General features: G+C 51.9%; 1 protein-coding gene across 2 annotated transcripts in view; it reads right to left on the bottom strand.

Moving 5' to 3' along the window:
- ENG (endoglin) overlaps positions 1-22,152 on the bottom strand; it is a 32,188-nt gene extending 10,036 nt beyond the window's left edge. Inside the window, exons 1-4 of one of the 2 annotated variants that reach the window (XM_055319034.1) lie at positions 21,723-22,152; positions 12,297-12,439; positions 3,190-3,330; positions 286-448 (exon numbers count right to left, since the gene is read on the bottom strand). In XM_055319034.1, the coding sequence (XP_055175009.1) occupies positions 286-448; positions 3,190-3,330; positions 12,297-12,439; positions 21,723-21,789 (514 nt within the window). In that variant the 5' untranslated portion in view covers positions 21,790-22,152. The remainder of the gene's footprint in view (positions 1-285; positions 449-3,189; positions 3,331-12,296; positions 12,440-21,722) is intronic. The other variant, XM_055319037.1, reaches the window with a different exon arrangement.
- Positions 22,153-23,211: the final 1,059 nt, after the last annotated feature.

Raw genomic sequence — 23,211 nt, 5'->3', positions numbered from 1 at the left:
CACCAGTGTTGGCTCCAGGATGGCAGGACCTGGGTCTGACTGCACAGAGTCCCCAAGTGCCTAGCATAGGACTGAACACATAGTAGGTGCACAATAAATAATATAAAAGTGCTGCTTTCTAGGTCACAAATTATTGTCCCGAGAGCACTGACTTGCTCTATGTGACTTGGGGCAAATCACATCCCATTGTGGATCTTAGTGTCCACATCTGAGGAATGGGCCAGAGGAAGTCACATTTCTTCAGAGCTGAGTCCTGAGTCCAGAAAGGCTGCTGGGGAAGCTGACCTTGGTCCAGACGGAGGAGGATGTTTTGAGGGTCATTCAGCTCAGCGATAGACGCAATGGAGCCCTTGGTATCCGCCCAGGCGAGGAGCTGGCTCTTGGTGGTGAAGGATGGCAGTTCCGTGGTGTTGACTCCTGGGTGCCCTTGGAAGATCAGTTTGGGGTTCTGGGAAGACACATGATGACTCAGAATGCTGTTCCTGGGCCTGAGCCCCCTGTCCCATTCAGAAGGTTGGGAGGTATTTTGGGGAGGCTGAGTGGAGGAGGCAGGGCTGAGAATGCTGAGGCTGATGGATATGAAGTTAGCTCAGAGCCCCTTCATTAGCCCCCCTACCCTGAGCTGATCTGTCCCATTGCCCTTCCATGCCTAAGGTGCTGGATGGATGCACATCCATGTTCATCCACCTGTCCAAAGATCACCTCACCACCCCTCCATAGTCTTACTCATAAAACCCACACTTGTAACACCATTTGGCTAGGGCCTGTGAGTCACAGCATCTGCTGTGAGGCACATCATCCCTGCATGGTGCCAGACACATAGTAGGCACTGAGAAATACATGACTTTGTGCCAGGCCCGGGGCCCAGCATGGGGGATCCTGATATGTCAGCTTTACCCAGATACCTAGCACACAGCAGGTGCTCCCTGCACAATGGAAGGGAGGAAGGAAGGAAAGAAGAAACAGATGAATGAATGAATGAATGAATGGGATCATCCCTGCCCTGGGGGTTTTACCATCCAGAAACTAGTCGTGCATCAAGTCACTTGAAACAACAGAAGACAGAGGATGTTATTTAATAGAAACAAGGGAGCAAGACAGGTCTCTGGATGGACAGGGATGGGAATCTGGGTGGCTCTAGCACCTCACTGCCTCTATTGTCCAGGCCTCAGGAGCGACCCTGGTGGGCCTGAAGAAAGAAACAGGGAAGACAGGCAGCCTGGGTGGCTCAGCGGTTTAGCGCCGCCTTCAGCCCAGGTCGTGATCCTGGAGACCCAGGACCCCTGCTTCTCCCTCTGCCTGTGTCTCTGTCTCCTCTCTGTTTCTCATGACTAAATAAATAAAATCTTTAAAAAAAAGAAGAAGAAGAAGAAAAAGAAACAGGGAAGACTTCCTGGAAGAGGTATTTTGTGAAGCCAAAGGATTCAGAGGAAGCTCTTGGGGCCCCAGACTCAGAATTCCTTTGCATTCCATCTCCAAAGCCAGGGGCACTGCTCTGAAGTAACAGCACCTTAAGGGCTTCAGGCTAGATACTAAGGGGGACTGCCGGGCAGTAGCAGTCAGCAAGATACCATAGAATGGCACACCTCTAGAAAGGACCAGGACTTAAACAAGGGGACAAAGTGCTGAGTGCTAGGATGAGGAACTCAGCCCCCACAATGGAGGGGCTAGGGTGTGGTTTGGAGCAGGAGGAGGTTAGGGACCTCTACCCAGTCGGACTCTCAGGTCATCATCTATAAAATTGGGGATGTAACAGGGATTAAAGGCAAGGCATTTGTCAGTTGCCTGGTGCTGAGTTAGACTTAGAGGCCCAAGCTCCAAACAGACTGTGGCCCCTCTGGGGGAGTCCCTGCCCCCTTCAGGTAGCTGGAGTGTGTGTGAGGGGTGCCAGCAGCTCCCACAGTAAGTGCCCCACCCCCATCCCAGAGTATTCTTAGCTCTGGGGAGGAAAGCGTGACCCAGGCCACGGCCAGCAGCTGCTTGACTTTCCTGCCCAGCCGGTGCGTTTCATGTTCCCTATGTCATCCAGTGCCACGCTGGGGCTCAGATCCCCGCCTGCAGGGCCGTTGAAGGGGTAGGAGAGAGAGGGGAAGAGAGAAGGGGGAGGAGGAGCCCTGGCAAGCCATTGCTCTCCACAGGGCCTCAATTTACCCCACTGGGAACAGAGGGAAGAAACACAGGGGGCTGGGCCGGTGTTTGACTTCCAGGGCTGGGCCTCCTGGTTGGCTTCCAGGGCTCCCTGGGCCTTCACGTGGCCCTCTCCTCTCTGTCTGTCTCTGCTGGCCTGCCGCAAGCCTGGATTCCACACCCCACGCCCAGGTTGTCTTGGTCTCTAGGCCTGTCTCCCAGGCAGCCCTGGATCCGGGTCTGTGTTCAGTTCCCAGCTCTCCTCCTCCTCCCCCTCTCTGAGTGTGTGTCTGTCCCTCCTACAACAGGCTGGCTCTTGCTAGTTCTGTTTTTCTTTCTGTGTTTCTCTCTCCCTTGTTATCTCTGCTGTCCGCCCCCATCCTGCCCTCTGCTTTCTCTGGCTAAAAACAGCAGCTGCTCCCATCTGGGGACCACTTTCCAGGGCCTTCTACCTCCTCCAGCCCTGACCTTCCCCCTTGCCGTGGGTCCCCACCTGTTGACCTCCTCTCTCTCTCTGGTGGATGTGTCTGACACTTAAAACTTGAGTTTTTACAAAATACTTTTTCTCCAATGTAGGCTATGTTGATGAGAACAAATGCGAATTCAACAAAGTGTAAAGAACAAATAAATGTCTCTCCTAATCCCATTTCCCAGCCATAATCACCATTACTTCATTGTTAGGTTTCCTTTTCCTTTGTACTTAAATATTTTCAGACATATCTTGTAACTTTTTCAGAGATAGAGACAAGATTACTTAATGGTATGTCACAGATTCCAATTCTGCTACTAGACAGATGGGAAAACTGAGGCTCTACAAGAGGATTGGAGTTGGCCAGGGTTGTCCATAAACCTGACTCCCACATCTGGGTTTGGGCTTTTCACCCCAGCCGCTGCAGCCTTCTGGGTTCTCAGTCAGGGCCCCATGATATTCACCAGGCAATAATGTCAGAATGAACAAGAAAATCAGGACTGCTGGGGCAAGAGAGCCTGGCCCATGGAGGCAGACAGCAGGGGCCTTCCTCGGCCAGTACCTCAGCCCACAGTTGGAAGTAACACACTCACGAAGGCCAGGTAGAGTGGGATTCCTGGGGCCTGCAACTGCAGAAGCACATTCTTCTTTGCACTGAGGACCAGGAACACCTCTCGGGGCCGAGTGCCATTTTGCTTGGACTTCTGGATAGTCAGCTCCAGCTCTGACAGCTCCTAGAGTGGAGGCAGGAAAGTGACACACACATACACACACACGGGCAGTCAGGCTTGCACGGGCTGTGCCACCTGGATCAGTAGTAAAGGCTCACCTGCCATCAGTTTCCCCTCCACTCTTCCTGCCCCACTAGGCTGCCCCTGCCTCCCGGGGCCTAGCACTGTGCCTGGCCATTGGGAGAGACTCAGAAAATATTTGCTGAATATTGCTGAATATGAAAGTGATTACTCTCATCAAATCCAAAGAGACTTTTTTTTTTTAATGCAATAAGCCTGAACTTTATCCCACAGTAGATCCAAGTTTGCTGTTTCTGTTGAGCATCCGCGTGACTTGGATGGTATCCTGTGCCCTTTCTCTGTTCCTAGGCAGCAGTGTTGAGGCATCAGCCTTTCCCTGTTTCCTGTATTGCTGTTTGCCTTCCTATTTTAAAGTACTAAAATGCCCATATTTTTGTTGATATAATACCATCATTTTGATATTTTATGAGACTGGGAACTTGAAATCATTAAGTCCTGAGAGGGAGAGGAACCTATAGAATGAAAAATGTTAATTTATCACGGGGCATGCATTTAGAATGCCTTCATAACAACAACCACAACCACATCCACAGTAATAACAACACTTAGATGGTGCTATGTGCCAGGACTGTTCCAAGTCCTTTACATATGGACTCACTTAATCCTCATGACAATCTTAAGAGGTAGGCATCATTATTCTCACTTAACAGATAAGAAAATGAGGTGCAGAGAGGTGAAGTCCCAGGATCACACAACAGGTAAATATGGAGCTAGGATGTGGACCAGGCAGGCCTCTGCTCTAACCATATGGTCTCACCACATTTTTCTACACCTCTTTACTCCCAAGAAGGAAAAGGACACAGCAATCACCATGGCAATGCTTCTATTGAAAGAACAACCTCAGGGGCGCTTGGGTTTCAGCTCAGGTTGTGATCCCAGGGTTGTGAGATCAAGGCCTGTATCAGGATCCAAGATCAGTGTGGGGCCTGCTTGAGATTTTCTCTCCCTCTCCCTCTGCCCCTCCCGCTTGTGCTGTCTCTCACTCTCTCAAATAAATAAATAGTTTTTTAAAAGATGTTTATTTATTTAAGAGAGAGAGAGCATGAGCAGGGGAGCAGCAGGCAGAGGCAGAGGGAGAAGCAGATTCCCTGCTGAGCAAGGAGCCCGACATGGGTTTTGATCCCAGGACCTTGGGATCATGACCTGAGCCTAAGGCAGATGCTTAACCAACTGAGCCACCCAGGTGCCTCAATAAATACATGAAAGGAAGAAAGAAAGAAAGAAAGAAAGAAAGAAAGAAAGAAAGAAAGAAAGAAAGAAAGAAAGAAAGAAAGAAAGAAAGAAAGAAAGAAGAAAGAAAGAAGAAAGAGAAAGAAAGAAAAGAAAGAAAGAAAAGAAAAAAAAGAAAAGAAAAGAAAAAAAGAAAAGAAAGAAAAGAGAAAAGAAAGAGAACCTCAGCTCTGCTCAAAGACTTTCTGAACCAGTGAACAGGCAGAGATATGCCTCGGGAGCCCCACCATGGACTCACGGGGACAAAGATTAATGGAAACACTTCTCTGAGCAACGAGTTCCAGCCGCTCTCTGAAGCTGGCAGCCCCTACACAGAGATAAAACCTGACCCCCCAAATCTCCTTAATACTTATCAAAAAGGAGAGAGGTATTTCAAGATGAAGACATCAGTGGAAAGTTTTAGATTTAACTTCCAATTATCTCCTGGCCATTTCCCCAGCTGATGTCACAGAGCCAGATAGAGTGTTTCAGCCGCTGGAAAAATCTGCCCAGAAATATTTCCGTTAGTCAATAATGACACCATAGTCACTCTTTGTTTGTAACTCTGCTCTTTGAAACAAAAGAGCAAATAATGTGATTTCAATTTGAATGTTTCACAAGTAACTTTTTCACTTCAGTGAGCTATTGATGTTGCCTATCTTCAGATCTGTTTTTATGCACATTTATAGAACAATAATATATGTTTCAAATTTATGTTTTAGGGGCACCTGGGTGGCTCAGTGGTTGAGTGTCTGCCTTTAGCTCAGGTCATGATCCTGGGGTCCTGGGATTTAGTCTCACATCAGGCTCCCTGCAGGGAGCCTGCTTCTCCCTCTATGTCTCTGCCTCTCTCTGTGTGTCTCTCACGAATAAATAAATAAAATCTTTTTTAAAAATGATGTTTCATAAGTTCATGTTTTTGATTAATCAGTGTTTTTTTTAAATTAGTGTTTTCTAATAGGTTTATAACCTTTTGGTTTTCGAAATATCTTTTTAGGTCAATGTTTAAAAATATTATGCATATTATGCATCCTAAGGGCATCTGGCTGCCTAGTTGGAGGAGCATGCAACTCTTAATCTCAGGGTTGTGAGTTCAAGTCCCATGTCGGGGATGGAGGTTTCTTGAATAAATAAAACTAAAAAAAAATATTTATGCATTCTAAACACTTTAAAACTTAAAAAGTGGATTTAATATATTTTGGTAAAATATGAAATAAATAGCTAATGGTCAGAACTGACATTTTGTTCCAAGATTGTGATCACTACTTGAAACTTTTATTTAATTTGTTAATTTATTTAAAAATTGAAGTATAATTGGCAGACTTACTTGAGATTAACCTAAGCAAAAGGAGACCCACCTTGGTGGTATTGGGAAAGACCCAGTACTGCCAACCTGCTAGAATCCTTGAGAATCTTTGAGAATCCTTGAGAATGGACCTGCCCACCCCCTCCCACTTCTTTGCCCTGATTGTATATGTACTATTGGCTTGAACAATTGAGTATGATTGCACAACCCTGTGTATCTACTAAAAACCATTCAATTGTACACTCTCAATGGGCAAACTTTACCTGGATAAAGCGGTCAAAAAAAACCACTAAATATCAGTAATTTCACATGGTTCAACATAATCTGTTCCTGGCCCTATACTGAGCATGTTACATGTGTTTTTACTGAAGCAGAGTCGGGGAACCTCCCATTTTACAGATTTATCAGTTCAGGGTCAGAAAGGGAAACTGCCAAGGGATGTGCCAGAGGTGAAGTCAGGTGTCCAGTGCACATCAGCCTGGTGCCAGAGCAGAGCCCACACCCCTGGGCTGTGTCCTCCCTCTCTCAGCCCTGCTGTCCTGGACTGCCCTGCAGTTCATCACTGTCTAGTCCCATCTGTCTGTCCTCCCCCAGGAGAGTGACCTTTGGAGTCCCATATGCAGCAAAGGCATGGGCCCTGGGGTTTGCAGATGCTGTGGATGGGCCGCAGTGGATGAGGTCCATCCTCTGCCCCTTGGTGGGCATCCACAGCCTGAGAGCACCGCAGGCCCCAGAGCAATAGGGATTTGGCAGGGAAGAGCCCCATGAACATCCATTCTTGCTGCTGCTTGGCAACTGTCCCTGGTCTCCACTCAGGAGGACAGGGTTGGGAACAAATACCAGGTAGGGCTCTCGATAAAGGAAGTTAAAAAAGAGAAGTAGAGGTCAGTGTCGGGCCAGGCTAAGGGTGAGGGCACTGGGAGACGGGCACTTCGGGACATGTGTTGTGAAACTCAACTCTTCATCCACCACTCACTCAGCTGTCCCCGTGTCCCTCCTTGCGGGGGTAGGGGCTGGAAAGGGAGCAGGGGTAGAGGCCCAAGGAGGGGCAGCCATGGGCCAGAGGCACACAGCAGGTGACCATGTGCATGCTTGGGGAGGCCGGAGGCCTGGGTACCCCCCAACCCCCCAGGGGTCCCCAAGCTCCCAGACCCCGCCGAGGCCAATTGGTTACCAGAAAACCCCAGTTGAGTTTCCACAGCAAACATTTCCATCCCAGAGCCCTGACTCATCATCACCGTCACTCCCACACACACCGACTTCCCCCTCTGCCCCTGCCCGGAGCCCAGGGGGGAAGAGAGGGGTCTGACTCGCCCCCCTCCACCTCCCAGCACCCTGCCTCCCGAATAGCAGCCTGGGAATTCTAGGAGCTCTCAGCTCTGGCCTGGGCCAACTTGGGCCCACGCCCCCCTTCCCTGAGTGGGTGGGCGGGAGGCCGCGTTGCTATTTTTGTGCTAGTGTCCCACAGATGCATTGTTGGCTCAGGCGTCGGTGGCGGGAAGGGGGGATTTCGGTGAGGAGGCCCTGAACACTAGTAGCCACTTATAGAAAGTTGCTTCCAGCAATTCTTCTAGGAGTGGAGCCTTGGGGCTGCCTGCAGCCCCCACCCTCCTAGGGCCAGACTGGAGCCGGCCAGATTGGAGCCAGCCGTCCCTCCATCCACCCCAGCAGTCTCAGATGATCACACGGGCAGGATGGCAGGGGAAATGGGTCAAAGCCAGACTGACCTGAATTCAAATATGGGCTCAGTCATTAACCTGTGACCCTGGGCAGTCACGATTCCTCTCTGGGCCTCAGTTTTCTGGTCTGGAAAATTGGCTGAATGATACACCCACTTCATAGACTTGGGAGGAATCGGTGAGATTCTGCTTGCAAAATGGGGGTGTCCAGGGCCCAGCTAAATACACAGCAGTAGACTGGCTCTCATCACCTGTGACTTCCTCCTTGCCCACTCATCCAGAGGACTGCCATGGTTTGGGGAGGTCAGTGTTAAGGGTGGGCAGCAGTTAGCTAGAACTGGAGCAGGTCAAAGCTATGCCTCATGGTGGCATCCCCGCTCTGGGCCTTGGTCTCCCCATCTGTGTAGTGAGGAGTTGGGCTCAGCAATGTTCTAGTATCGTATGGTCCTTGGACTTCATCCTGCCTCCTGGGGGTCCCCGTGGTTGGCATCCCGGAGACGTGGTCTCTAGCCAGGTGGACACAGAATGGGCTTCTGGAACCCCCTGGGAGAGACGTGCTGAGGGCCCCTAGTCAGCCTGTGTTCTTTGCTAATCTATGAAGCCAGTGCTGAGTCCTGCCTGGCGCTTCTATGCTCTTGAAGGGGCACAGGAGGTAGGCACAACTCTATCCTTTAGGGGCTTGGCAGAGAACAAGGCTAATACCCTTGAACAGCTCGAGATGAACAGCAAGTGACGCCACTAACTCCGTGGGGATGGTCACTGAGCAAATGCTCATGTGCAAGTATATTTCTCCTGCCTTCCTTCTGTGATCCATCCATCCACCTGATATTTACTTCCAGACTGACCCTGACCTGGACACCTGCAAACAAAGCAGTGAGAGCATAGCCACTATCTCCACAAAGCGTGTTTGGCCTGTGATCTGTGCCCTTCTACCAAACCTGCCCCTACTATTTGCAAGGCCTGGGATATGAATACAAACTCCCAGCTCCCAGCCCACCCTCTTTTTTTTTCACCTCCTCTTCGTGAGCATAAATGTGAGAGACCCAGCCTGAATGCCCGAGCTCTGCCGTGCCTGGCCCCTACAAATAATCACCTCATCCCACCCCTCTTAGGTCTGGAGGAGCTCCTACCAGCCACACAGAACCCCCTCTAGACAATGGGACTAGAAAGAGCCCCACGCAGCCCCAGGAGGAGGCGCAGCACATATGGGCAGGGAATTCTGGAGCCCAGGGACCCGGAGCATGAACTCAGGGACAGGTGAGGCTCTGGATGGGGATGTCCCTCTAGCCTTGCAGATACCCTATCCTGGAGGAGGAATGCAGCTGGAAGAAGGCCAGTGGAGGGCCGTGTGGGCCTCACGAATGGCCTCCTGGGATGGTCTGAGGGAGCCCAGGCCCCCTCCCACTCTCCCTCTCTGCCTGAGCAGCCTGGCCTGCCCCTCTGGTCAGGAATGAGTCAGTGCAAGACCCTGGCAGGTTCCATTTGCTCGGGGGTGGGTGGAGTGTCTTCAGTTCCCCAGGTTTGCCCAGAAGCAGGGTGAATCAGCGGCTGCCCCAGCTCTGGCCTGGCTGCCTGGGGTTTGTTAGGAAGACAGCAGATCTGTGCAGAGTGACGGGAATCGCTGAGACACCAGGCCAGTTTCCTGTCTCCGCGGGTCAGGATGTGACCCCGGGCCCGCTCCCGGAATCCAGGCTCCAGCCTGCCTTCAGGGACCCAGTGAGATAGAGCCCCTGCCCAACAGCCCCCTGGTCTGTCTGCCATGGATCTCTCTTCCCTGAGCCTGTTGGCTGCCACAGCTCATGTACACCCACCCACAGGAAATCTGAGGATTCGGAGACTATGCATGGGTGGACAGGGAAGCTGTTTCTGTGTGCCAGAGTTTGAAGAAGGCAGCCAAAGGTGGGGAGGGCTTGGGCTGGTTTTCTGTCCTCTAGATTTTTACTTGTGCAGTGCCCTCTGCCTAGTAATGCCCTTCACCTCTCCCCTCTGTCTGGCTAGACACCCAGAGCCTTTCACTAATCCTCCTTTCCCTCCATGGCCTGTGTGCCCCCCACTGCCAATCCCATCACTCAGTACCAGGGCTGCTGATACCTGCTTCTACCTCCCCTGGCTTGAGAGTAGTTCAAGGGCAGAGATCGGGTCTGCTTTCTCTCTGCACTGTCAATGCCTACACAGGCTGGGTACAGAGCAGTGTGTATGGCGGGGGGGACTCTCAGGCTGTGGACCTGATTCCTAGGGCTACACGGGGAGGGAGGTGCCTTCCATGTCACAGCATAGGGTCTAGTGAGATCATAGGCCCTTGGGGCAGGAAGGCCAGGACCACCTGGTGGGGAGGCCCAGCTCTATCAGGTTGGATCTCAGTTTCTCCCTTTGAAAAGAGATTCATGGCCCCTGCCTTAGCTAACTGTAGCGATAACATTTGGGAATCAAATTAGTTGACTGATGTGAAGATGTTCTGGAAACTATATGAGGGTCTTGGAGGCCAAAGAGGAGCCATTATAACCACAATAAGTGGAGCTACAATAAGATGAGTGGTCACTTTGGGCAGGCCTGCCCTCAATATTTGCCTGCCCTACCCCACTGGATTCTTACAAAGTCCCCGTGAGGGAGGTAATATTATTGTCCCCATATTTCCTGTGGAAAGCCAGGGTCTAGAGAGGCAGCTCAAGGCCGTGCTGCTGTAAGTTGAGAAGCCAAAGTTCAATCCAAAGACTGTCTGGCTCCAGAGCCCATGTTCTTAACTGTGTGTAGGGGATCCCTGGGTGGCTCAGCGGTTTAGCATCTGCCTTTGGCCCAGGGTGTGATCCTGGAGACCTGGGATCGAGTCCCACATCAGGTTCCCTGCATGGAGCCTGCTTCTCCCTCTGCCTGTGTCTCTGTCTGTCTCTCTCTCTCTCTGTGTCTCTCATGAATAAATAAATAAAATCTTAAAAATAAATAAATAAACAAATAAAAACCAGATGTTCCATGGACTGAATTCTCCGAAAGAGGCAGAGGATGACGGGAGGTTCTGTTGTCATGAGCTCCAGGATGACATGAGTTATACTGGCATTCTACCATGCCCCTAAAAACCCTCCAATGACTCTCACTGCCCACAGGATAAAGACCAAACTCCTTAATATACAGTGACAGGGCCTTTGCATCTCCCTGGTCCTGCCCCAAGGTGAACTGTAAGTTTCCGCCACTGTGAGCCACATTTGGACCCACAGTCCTCTCAGCCTGGGCATTCACTCTGCCCTCTGTTCTCCTCTACTTTCTCCTTCACCCCATGAGCTCCTGGCCACCCAAGTGTTGTTTCCTTCAGGAAGACCTGTCTAATCCCACAGCAGCTGCAGTACCCCTGCCCTGTGCTCCACGAGAAAGCACCAATCCCCTGGATCCTGGCTGTCTGTCTATACATAGGCTTCCCATAGACTCAGGCACTTGGCAGGGGGCTTTTCTCTGACTCTGGCCTGTTATTGAGTAATTAGGGTGGGGGAATCCCAGGCACCCAGAGGAGGCACAGAGACTGGGTCATCAGAACAGAGTGAACTTACAGAGGGCAATCTTAGGTTCCATATCATTAACCAAACTTGAAAAAAAAGACAATGGCTATGGAAACCATGTAACGTGTGCCTGGTGCTATCTCAGTTTGGGGGTTATCAAGGCCCACAGTCCTGGTGGCAGGCAGGGCGGTGGGGAGCAGGCCCCCCGATATTGGTGGTCTGGGCACCGTCTTATCACCACACAAATGTAGGGCAACTCAACAGTTTCAGGGGCAGCTTGGCTATAGGTTTGCTGAGCTGACGCCACTAAATTGCTATCAGGACCTGATGCCACACCAGCCAGGTGTGGCCACCAGCCCAGGCAGGCCAGATGCTGCCAGAACACGGATCTCCTGGGGAGCCAGGTGATAGCTGAGCTCGTGGTCTTCTGGAATCTAGTGTGATCTCTGGCCTTGGGCATGTTGGCTTCACCTCTCTAGTCCTGCCTCAGTTTCCTCCTCCTCCAAGAAGTGGGGGTACTAACAGACTCTGACAGATGGGCCCTTGGGAGGCTTCATATATGGATGATATTGAACTCCATTCCTGGCTCTTAGTAGATGCCTAATAGTACCTAGCACATAGTAAGCCTCACGTAGAATCCAGCACACAGTGTGCCTGGGGCAGAAGCTAGCACATAGTAAGCACTCAGTGAGTTATTATCATTAGGAGGAACTTAGACTAGGGCTGGACCCCAGTAAGGATGGCGGTCTGCAAGGGGGCATCACTGGCTTCCGATCTCTGTGGGCTGCCTGGCCACGTCACAGTTGTTCAGTGGGGGAAATTTGAGCTCAGTGAGGGAAGCACTTGTTCAAAATCCAAGCTGCCTAGAGGGGAGCTCATTTCCCTGAGAAGCAGCAAGCTCCCCACCGTTGCAGATGCACAGGTGACAGCACACCTGGTCCGTTCCACCACTCACCTGGCTCTTCTCCATCCAGTTATTGGCCAAACCCCAGCCCTTCCCACCTGGGTCTTATGGCATCCAGAAGACCTCCGTGATGCCAACCCCAGAAATGCCATCCCTTACTCGCCCTGGGAGATGCCGACATCTCCCTGCTGGTGGTGGCTCTGTTGAGGACGTCGACCACTGTTCCAGGGACAGCCACAAGGAAAGCTCCCCTCATCCCATTGGTCCTGTCTTCTCTCCCCCAAACCCTGCCATCAGGCACTCACCCTTGAGTATTCCAGGAAGAGAATATGAACTTCCACGGTAGCATTGGGGACCTGAGCCACGCAGCCCTCAGAAACCTGACTTGTAATGTATGTCACCTCGGCGTCCACAGGCTGTAAGTCACAATGGATTGTTTCTGCAAGACCTGTTGGGGAAGCACAGCCCAGAGAGCACTAGATAAGAATAAGGTGGTGACAATCACTCCCACTTTCTGAGGGCCTAGGGCTTGGCACTGGCTTAGGGCTATCTGCATCCCCACAAGGTAGATATCATATATCCATTCCACAGACAGAGAAACTAAGGCTTAGTAAGGAAAAGTCTCTTGGGGGATCCCTGGGTGGCGCAGCAGTTTGGCGCCTGCCTTTGGCCCGGGGCGCGATCCTGGAGACCCGGGATCGAATCCCACGTCGGGCTTCCGGTGCATGGAGCCTGCTTCTCCCTCTGCCTGTGTCTCTGCCTCTCTCTCTCTCTCTCTCTCTGTGACTATCATAAATAAATAAAAAAAAAATTAAAAAAAAAAAAAAAGGAAAAGTCTCTTGCCCAATATCACAGTGAGACTAGGGGTAGGGGTGACAGATCAAATGCAGGATACCCAGTTAAATTTAAATAAATAAAAAACGATCAATTTTTATTTTTATTTATTTTTAAATAAGATTTTATTTCTTTATTCATGAGAGACAAAGAGAGAGGCAGAGACACAGACAGAGGGAGAAGCAGACTCCATGAAGGGAGCCCGATGTGGGACTTGATCCCAGAACCCTGGGATCACATCCTGAACCAAAGGCAGACGCTCAAGCACTGAGCCACCCAGGCATCCCAAAACGATCAATTTTTAAAAGTATAAGTGTATCCCAAATATTGCATGGGACATATTTATACTGAAAAAATTTTTTTAACTGTTTATCTGAAACTCAAATTTAACTGGGCATCCTATATTTTTACTTGCTATGTCTGGCAACCCTAGCTCACGGGTGCACACACTCCAAGCCTCCAGGCTGGTTCACTCTAAAGGGAGACAAGAGATAAGATCCAGAGAAGAAAACCTCCCATCCTGGTCCTCAAGGAGGCTGGGAGGAATGGGGCCAAGGAGGGTTGAGAGCCTCCTGGCCCCAAGGGACAGAGCGAGCCAGAAGGGCGGCTTGGGTTCAGAGGGCGACAGTGGGAGGTGGCCTGGGCCGCAGAGCCTGCCCCTGGGCTGCCCGGAAACACAGGTCCTGAGGGAAGGGAATGGAATTTCACCCTGACCCAGCAGAGGAGGAAGAGGAAATGAGGCCCCTACACCTCGTCCTAAGGAATGTGCCAAGGAAGGGGGGGCTCCGGAGGAGGGAAGGAGGACAGAGAAAGGGAGACTGTTTGTAAGTTTGTGTCTCCATCTTGTCGCGCTCACTTCCTGTTTTCTTGGAGATCAAAGATGGGCGCGGAGGAGCTGGCCTCACGTCCAGCCGTCGCCAGCTCAGGGGATGGGGGGTAGGGAGGCTCAGGCTATTGGGCTGTCTTTTTCCAAAGCCCGCCTCCCTGTGCTCAGGACCCTTGAGGTCAGAGAAGGACTTAAGATGGCCGTCCCTGGCCGCTGCCATTCCACCCCCCAGCAACGTCTTGGGAGGGAGAAGTTCAGGACGAGGACGTTTGGCAGCCATGGAGGCCCAGGCCTTGTAACTCCTTGTCTTGGCCCTGTCCAGTATGTGGGTGTCACAGTGCAAGTGTCATGTGGCATTTTGATTCAAGGCAAGGTCCCTGGAGCCAGGCCGACCTGGGTTTGAATCTCAGGCCTGAACTTCCTAGCTATGTGGCTTTAGTGAAGGATTTCACCACTTTGGGCTTCAGTTTCCTCATCTGTAAAAGGACAATTAGAACCCACATAACCCATTGAGGATGTTGGGAAGACTATGAGAACAGTTCTTTTGGTTACAATTATTTGATTGACTTCAGTTACTGGAGAAGAATGGACTGTCTTAGGGGGTAGGGGTGAAGTGGTGGGAAGGGGTGGTCTGCAGGTGAGAGACCTCTGATGGGGAGGACTCTGGAGCCTCAGGCCAACAGACTTCCTTACCCCAACAGATGCAAGGGCTGACAGCATGTCCTGCTGTCCACCCCCTGGTGACCCACTAAGCCCCTCAGGGCTCCCCACCCTCTCTCTCTTTCCCTATCAGCAAACACAGACCTCTCAGCTGCTACCTGGTCCAAACTCTTTCTATACAGATGGGGAAACTGAGGCCCAGAGAGGTGGGATGTGCCGGAGTCACATGGCACATGGCTGACTAGGCTGGGCCTCAGACCCACTTCTCTCCATATGACCTGGGGTCTGGTCTGCAGATTAGCTCAGTGCCTTCCTCCTTTCCTTCGGACTTTCCCTGCCCCCTCCCCAGACTTCCAGGAACCCCAGTTCCTCCTGGATTGCCTGGGCTGCCCAGGGCCACCTCCTCCATGCCGTCAGCAGGAGAGGCCATGGGCCTGCCCATTATGTAATGATCAGATAACAGGCCAGGCTGGGAGATCAGATAAGAGGTCCATTTATTTTGGGGCCTTTTCGAATCCTGGCTGCCCCCACCCCGCAGACGAGAATGGGGAGACAGGAGGGAGTATGACGCCCGGGCCTGTCTCCCGGAGCCAGAGGCGGGCCCAGACAGAGCTGAAAACAATCCCCTGGCACCAAGGGAAACTCCAGGGCCTCCCGGGACCCAGCTTGAAGGAGGCGCCGCTAGGGGCCTGGGTGACCTGGCCCGAGTGAGAGACCCAGGAGCCACCTCCCCACCTCTGTCCCCTTCCTCCTCTGCTCCCACCCATGAGCACAGAGCCACCTCAGGGCTTTCCACATGGGGCACCCCAGCACCTTGAAAGGCCACAGAGAACAATGGTCAAGAAAAGCAACTCCAGAGCCAGACAGCCTGGGTCAAATCCCAGCTCTCCCCCTCAAAACGATGGTTACCTTGAGCAAAAGCCTAACTTCTCTGGGCCTCAGTTTCTCCATTTGCAAAACAGCTTCTATCATGCTTCCTGAGAGCCAGGCACTGTTTTGAGGTCTTACATGAATTCATTCATTTGATCCTTGCAGCAGCCATACACATGGGTACTGTTACTGTAACCATCTGACGCCTGGGGAGACAAGATCCTCCAGGTATAAGAATTTGCTACAAGAAATTGCCTGAGGCTGCCCCGCTATTAAGTGTCAGTGTCTGTACTTGAACCAGGCGATCCAGTTCTTGCACACAGGATCCACCTCGCAGCTATGTGTCAGCCTGGCACCCAGTAAGTGTTCTGAACACAGTGGCTGTGATTGCTTCCTAATGCCAGGGCAGAGTCTTTCACAGGCTTTTTCTCTTCTAAATTTTTTTCTTTATTTATTTATGATAGTCACAGAGAGAGAGAGAGAGAGGAGAGAGAGAGGAGAGAGGCAGAGACACAGGCAGAGGGAGAAGCAGGCTCCATGCACCGGGAGCCCGACGTGGGACTCGATCCCGGGTCTCCAGGATCGTGCCCTGGGCCAAAGGCAGGCGCCAAACCGCTGCGCCACCCAGGGATCCCAGCTTTTTCTCTTCTTCACTCACCCAGCTATCCAACCATCCTTTGCTCCTTTCAGGGTCCCATTCTAGCCTCCCGGATGGCCCAACTTCCAGCCCAGCCACCCCCAGGAGGCCTCAAGGCTCCCTTCTCCAGTCTTCCCTGAGGCTCCTCAGTGCCTGCAGGGACAGCTCCACACTCCACAACCTAATGTGGAATTAAGAAGTGCAGGGACCTGGGACGCCTGGGTGGCTCAGAGGCTGAGCATCTGACTTCAGCTCAGGACGTGGTCCTGGAGTCCCACATCGAGTCCCACATCCGGCTCCCCTTGAGGAGCCTGCTTCTCCCTCTGCCTAAGTCTCTGCCTCTCTCTGTGTGTATTTCATGAATAAATAAATAAAAGCTTAAAAAAAAAGAAATGCAGGGATCTGATCGATACCAAGGTTCAGATCCTGATCCTGCCAACTTCCAGCTTCTTTCCTGTGCCTCAGTGTTATTATCTGTACAATGGGTATGGTGGCAATCACAATAGCTTCCTCATCGAGTTGCTGAGACTGTGCAGATGACAGCTGCATGGCAACGAGGGGACCTATGATGCATGAGGTGGCTCGGGCCCGGCAGCTGTTTTCATGAGTACTTATGCCCATTGGGCAGAGGTGAGCTTCTCCTCCAAACACACCTCATTCCCTGCAGCTGCCCTGCTCTTTCCCAGACCAGTGGTCTTCCTTTACTTGACCTCTTGGTCAACTTCTATTCAACCTTCAAAGCCTATTGTGAAAGTCTTCTCGTCGGAACCAATCCAGTGGCACTCTAGCTGGGAGGGCCAGTGTCGGGGACAAGAAGGGGACCAAACCTCATTGCCCCTCAGGCAGTATTTTGCCGTGGTTAGAATCAGGGTGCAAACCCCAGCTGCTCATTTCTGGGCTGTTACTTGGGCAAATTTCTTCGCCTGCCTATGCCCCAGGCTCCTCAGCTGTGAAATGGGGGAGACAAGTGTCTGCTTCACTGGGCTTTTGTGAAGGTTAAATCTGATGGTACCCATCAGGTCTAGAGCATTGTGTGTGTGGCAGAGAGTGGGTGCTGAATCAGTGTCAGCAGTAACATTTGTCTCTTCACCCCCATCCTGGTCCCAGGTTCGAAGTCAGCTCAGCCCAGGATGATGGTCTTCTTCAGCCTCCAGGGCTGATGTCCCAGTGCCAGGGCTGGAGCCAGGTCTCAGTGTCACTCTCTGTCTGGCTGAGACAAGAGAGAATCTCAACGGTCCTGTCTCCACTGTCCCCGGGGTCTCATCCTCTCCTGGCTCACACAGCTCCTCTTTTACCTCCTGGCAAATGGGAAGCTGCTCTGGAGTGTGGGCTCGAAGAGATGGATATTTGTTGTCTCTGTCCCATGTTACTTGCCTCTCTGGAGAGGCCCAGATCCCCACACAGGTGGCAGGTACCACAGGGCTCCAAGTCCCGCCTCTGCCCCATCCTCCAGTGAAGCCTTGTCCACACCAGAAATACTCTGATCCCAGCCACCCAACATGGGCCTCAAATCCCAGCACCCCTACACTTCTGGGACTCTATCCAAGTGAAATATACTCCAAAATACAGGAAGAGATGCATGTACCAAAAATGTGCATGGTGGTGGTATTTATAACTAGACTTATTGGGGAAACCACCTAAATATTCAACAATAAGGGATTCATTAGACAAACGACGGGATGGCACATTCAAGGGAAAGAATATTCTGGAACCATAGTGGGACAGTTATGGAGTCTACATGACAACATAGAAACCTTCTGGGTCATAAGAAGGGTACCCAAGATTCTCAAATATTGACCCATCTGCATTAAAGTTACCTTAAAAAGCTAGACAAAGGGGCACTTGGGTGGCTCAGTGGTTGAGCATCTACCTTCGTCTCAGGTCATAATGGCGGGGTCCTGGGATGGAGTCTCGCATCGGGCTCCCTGCATGGAGCCTGCTTCTCCTTCTGCCTGTGTCTCTGCCTCTCTGTGTGTGTCTCTCATGAGTTAATAAATAAAATCTTAAGAAAAAAAAAAAAACACTAGACGAAAACTAGTAGGCAACCCACCAGCATGCTAACAACGCCTATATTAGTCAAAGAACTTGGGAAGTCATTTTCCCCCTTCTTATCTATGCTCTTTGAGGAGTAGTCTGAAGTGAATATGTAATTAAATTGCTCTTTAAAAATCTACGTGTTGGGATCCCTGGGTGGCACAGCAGTTTGGCGCCTGCCTTTGGCCCAGGGCGCGATCCTGGAGACCCAGGATCGAATCCCACGTCGGGCTCCCGGTGCATGGAGCCTGCTTCTCCCTCTGCCTGTGTCTCTGCCTCTCTCTCTCTCTCTGTGTGACTATCATAAATAAATAAAAATTAAAAATTAAAAATAAATAAATAAATAAATAAAAATCTACGTGTTTGTTCTTTAGGAAAAAAAAAATACAGCATGGCAGAAAAGTGTGTCTTAGAGACAATTTCCTAGAGGAAGCTTGTGCTGAGATCAGGAACATCGAGATTGTCCCCATGTGTACCATGCACTGTTCCTATTTGATTCTGATAGAAATGGAGTCACTGCTGCTTGAGCACCCAACACTGTGTCCCAGACACCCGTCCACAGTAGTATAGACACAGGTTCAGGTTTTTCTCCATTTCAGCCGCAGGGTATTTCACTAAAAAATAATTCATTTGCTAGGGCCTAGGCTGATGGGTTTTTGTTACAGGTACCTATGGATCATACAGGTCCTTACAGAGTTGGGCACGTGACTCCACAGGGCTGAAGGTTGAGCTGGTGCACAAATTAGGGTTTTGAGACATTCTGCCAAGTTGTATTCCCAGAAGGCTGGACTCCTTCTTGGACCTGTTTTTCACCCATTTTAACCTTCTCCAGCCTGACTGAGGATGCCTTGGTCACTCCCACCCCACTCCCAGCATGAAGATCTCGGTTCCACACCCTGACCTGGGCCTCTGTCTGCCCTCCATGGGCCTCAGTTTCCCAGACTGTCACAGAGCTGGGCTGGATGGTTTGGAATGTCCTTGAACTGTATGATTACTGGGGTATTAGAACCTGCTCCCAGGAGCAAGCTGATAAATTATCAGGTTTTGTAATCTGCGATTAAACACAGCCATTGTGGGGATCCCTGGGTGGCTCAGCGGTTTGGCGCCAGCCTTTGGCCAAGGGCGTGATCCTGGAATCCCGGGATCGAGTCCCATGTCGGGCTCCCGGCATGGAGCCTGCTTCTCCCTCTGCCTGTGTCTCTGCCTCTCTCTATCTATCATAAATGAATAAATAAAAAATCTTTAATAAATAAAAATAATAAAAAAATAAACACAGCCATTGTTAAAAATTAAATTGTGGGGCACCCTGATGGCTCAGTAGGTTAAGCGTCTGCCTTCAGCTTATGATCCTATGGTTCTGGGATCGAGCCCTGCGTTGGGCTCCCTGCTCAGCAGGGGAGTCTGCTTCTCCCTCTCTCTCTGCCCCTCTTTCTCTCTCTCTCAAGTAAATAAATTATATCTTTTTTAAAAAAATAAATTTGGGATCCCTGGGTGGCGCAGCGGTTTGGCGCCTGCCTTTGGCCCAGGGCCAATTCTGGAGACCCCGGATCGAATCCCACGTCGGGCTCCTGGTGCATGGAGCCTGACTATGTCTCTGCCTCTTTCTCTCTCTGTGTGTGTGTGACTATCATAAAATAAAGATTAAAAAAATAAATAAAAAATAAATAAATAAATAAATTTTGGGGCACCTGGCTGGCTCAGTCAGTGGAGTATATGACTCTTGATCTCGGGGTTATAGGTTTGAGCCCCACATTGGGTGTAGGGATTACTTAAAAATAAAATCTTAGGGGATCCCTGGGTGGTTCAGCGGTTTAGCGCCTGCCTTTGGCCTAGAGCATGGTCCTGGAACCCCAGGATCGAGTCCCACATTGGGCTCCTGCATGGAGCCTGCTTTTCCCTCTGCCTGTGTCTCCACCTCTCTGTCTCTGTCTCTCTGTCTCTAATGAATAAATAAATAAAATCTTAAAAAAATAAAATAAAATCTTAAAAAATTAAATTTTAGGGGCGCCTGGGTGGCTCAGTGGATGAGCATCTGCCTTTGGCTCAGATCGTGATCCCAGGTCCTGGGATCGAGTCTCACATTAGGCTCACTGCAGGGAAACTGTTTCTCCCTCTGCCTATGTCTCTGCCTCTCTCTCTGTTTCTCATGAATAAATAAATAAAATCTTTTTAAAATAATTTAAGTTTTACAAGCTTAAAAATAAATTACATTTTAAAAATGGTAATAAATGTCAAAACTCATTATTTCCTAGCTATTTTACTCCATTTTTCTAAACCTATGCTCTTGAGGTCAGATGTCTGTTGCATCTGTGTGGCAAAGATACCAAAGGGTCTATGGACACCGCATCCCAACTGCAAGGTTGGTGAGTTGGTAGCTTGAAATCAGCCATGTGAGAACATTTATACCCTGGACATTAACAAACACTATTCCCAACACCCTCCACCCCTGTTGTTAATTATTTGCCAGCACACCATTGCTTTCCATCCCGTAGAACCAGACCCTAAAGCTCTACACAGATCTTTCTCTGATGAGATGAAGAAGACAGTGTTATCAAGTTAGACACGTGGGGGAGGCAGGAGAAAGGGCAGCCTGGAGGCCTATCGTGGGGCCCAGGTAGGCTTCTGTCTAAGCTGTGTGAACCTGGCAGGTACAGCCTCTACTTCCTCTCCTGTGAAATGTGGAGACAAAGGCAGCCATCTTACCGGGTTTCGGGGAGCTCTATGGGGGTGGAGGGTGCGTATTACACATGCTTAGGAACCACAAGCCTAGGGTGAAATCTGTGCTTGGTCACTAAATGTCTGAGACAGTTTCCTGTGATCAGTAAGACAGGGGTAGGCGTTTAGAGACCAAGGACTAGGGGCTTTAAAGTCCACAGGTTGGGATCAGGTGGGGAGGGTGGCCACCGCTGTGCTCTTCCCCTACACTCTCTCCTCCCCACCCCCAGATCCTTTAGACAGTTTCTGGATGTGCCGTAGGTGAAGGGTGCCCACCGGGCTGTCCTGCGGAGTGGGCACAGCGAGGCCGGCATGAGTGGGATGAGAGTGGGATGAAGGTCTGGGAGTCCCCAGCTCCTCATGGTCCCTCATCTGGTCACTCTGGAAGGCCGCAGAACCATGACCACCTGGGAAAGCCCCCAGACAGAGAAGCCCCTGCAGAGCCCTGGGCCCGTGTCCCCACCCTGCAGCATCTTGAGGAAGAGAAAGTAAGTAGAGACAGAGGGAGAGCCCTATGTTCAAGAATGTTCTGGGAGCCGCTCAGGGGCCCTGGGGAGGTGAGAGGCAGGAATTTAAAGCGAATCATAAAGCCTCAATAACAACACAGAATCCTCCAGCCCGCTCTGGAGCTCGCTCTCTAAGCATGGCCTCACCACCAGCCCCCCAGCTGCCCCAGAGGAGTTCCATTGCCATCCCTGCTCTGCTCAGAGGCCCAAAGGTAGTCCCCCCAACATCACACCAGGAGGAAATAACCACGTGAGATTTGAACCAAGAGCCTTAGTGCTGACTGCGAATCCACAGGCCCTCCTTCCCACGGGTTCCTCAGATGGGAACCTGAAGGCCCAGAGAGGGCAGGAGACCCTCCCCCGACTGCACAGCACTCTGCGACCTAGGCTTCCTGGGGAGAAACTAGACTTAGCTGGTAGGGCAGAGGCCAGAGGCTGGGATTAAGGCAAATAACTCATCCCTTTATGCTTGAGACTTTTAGGGCTGAAAGTTCTCTATCTAGTCAAGACGGGATGGCGGATACCCACCTCTCTGGTGTCCAAGCCCCCCAGTACAGTCCCACTGGGCATGAGGTCAGGACCAGGAGAGATGCCGGGAGCACATGGGGCCGAGGCTCCCCCCCCCCCCAGCCCCCCCCCCCACACCTACCTGTATGTCTGAGGCTGCAGATGGCCAGGAGTAGGGCGACGACCAGGGGAAGCGCAGTGCGGTCCATGCGGTCCACCAGGGGGTCTGCGCTCGGGGCCTTATCCGGTGTCCAGGGGCAGGGCTGCGGGTGGGTGTGGGGGCCGGCGTGGGCGCGAGCGGGGACCCGAGGGGAACAGGCGGCCGGAGCGACGGCGTCCCCGCTCCAGCCTTCTGAGGTGGCGGCGGAGGGGTCAGGAGAAGTGGGCACAGGGGCGCCGGGCCGGGCCGGGGTCACGGCCAGAGGATGAGCAGGGCGGGGGTGCCGGGTCCTGGGGCGGTGGAGGCGGAGGCGGCAGCGGCAGGTCCGGGCCTGGGGATGCAGCTGGAGGCTGGGGGGTCTGACAGGCAGCGGTGGGGAGCTCCGGGCTCATCCAGGCCGGCCTGGGAGGCAGGAAATGCGCTTCCTTAGAGAAGGGGCCGGGCCAGGCGGCCTGCCAGGCGCGCAGAGGAAGTGCCACGGGCTTTGTCGCTGGGTGGGGGGCCCTCGGGCTGGGGGGGGGGAGTTGCAGGGGGGGGAGTGGGAGGGCCCAGGCTCCAGGCTGGTCTCCCTATGCACCCCACCCTCCCATCCCACCCCCTGCAGGGCCAGCTGCTGGGCACATCTGGCAGCCCCCAAAGCACAGATGAAAATGGTCACCCTAACAGCCCACCAAGGAGCCGTTCCAGGCCAGGCCCTGGCCAAGGAGGCCCAGGTGGAGCTTATAGTTCTTGAACTCAGTTGTTCCCATTCTGCAGATGAGAAAACAGAGGTCTGATGAGGTGAGATAATTGGCCCTGAAAGATGGATTTGATTAGGTGTCATCAAGTACCAAGCTTACATTAGCCTGCCACTGGCTTGTCGTTTCTTGCTTTGCAGGCAGGGAAACTAAGGCATGGGATACGGAAGGAACACTCCCAAGTGGCAGCTGGGGCTGAGAGGCCTCAGGGCCCAAGGAGGATAGGAAACACTAGGTCTGCCCCCTTCACGGGTGGAAAATCCTCCAGGGACAAAAGCCCCAGATGAAAAAGCCCCTGATGGCCTTCCTGAGGTCAGACGGCCCTGGATTCAAAGCCCTGCTCTCCTTACTCTGACCTTCAAGACCTGGAGCAAGTTTCCACAACCTTCCTCACCCTGTTTGTCAAGTGGGCACATGGTGCCTTCCCAGCCATGCGGCTATGGGATCTGGGGAGGTCTGGGCACCAGGACAATGCGCTTAGGCCTGAACAGGAAGCACTCTCCCATGAGCCTGGGAGACAGTGTCAGAACTGGCCCTTAGTTCATTCTGCAAACAGTAAGTGCCAACTGTGTGCCCACATGGCGTTAGTCACAGGTGGCACCTGGGGGTCGGGTCAAGGGAGCCCAGAGGAAGCAGCCTGAACTGCCTGGCCTTTGAAGGACTTGGTGCGTGGGAGAGAGATGCGGAAGAAGGGGGTAAAGAGGGTCCGTTGGGCAGGGGACCAGCCCCAGCGA

Source organism: Nyctereutes procyonoides, unplaced genomic scaffold (genome assembly GCF_905146905.1).
Source record: "Nyctereutes procyonoides isolate TBG_1078 unplaced genomic scaffold, NYPRO_anot_genome, whole genome shotgun sequence".
Taxonomy (NCBI): Eukaryota; Metazoa; Chordata; class Mammalia; order Carnivora; family Canidae; genus Nyctereutes; species Nyctereutes procyonoides.
The sequence above is the reverse complement of the archived record's forward strand: the minus strand, read 5'-3'. Positions and strand labels throughout refer to the sequence as shown.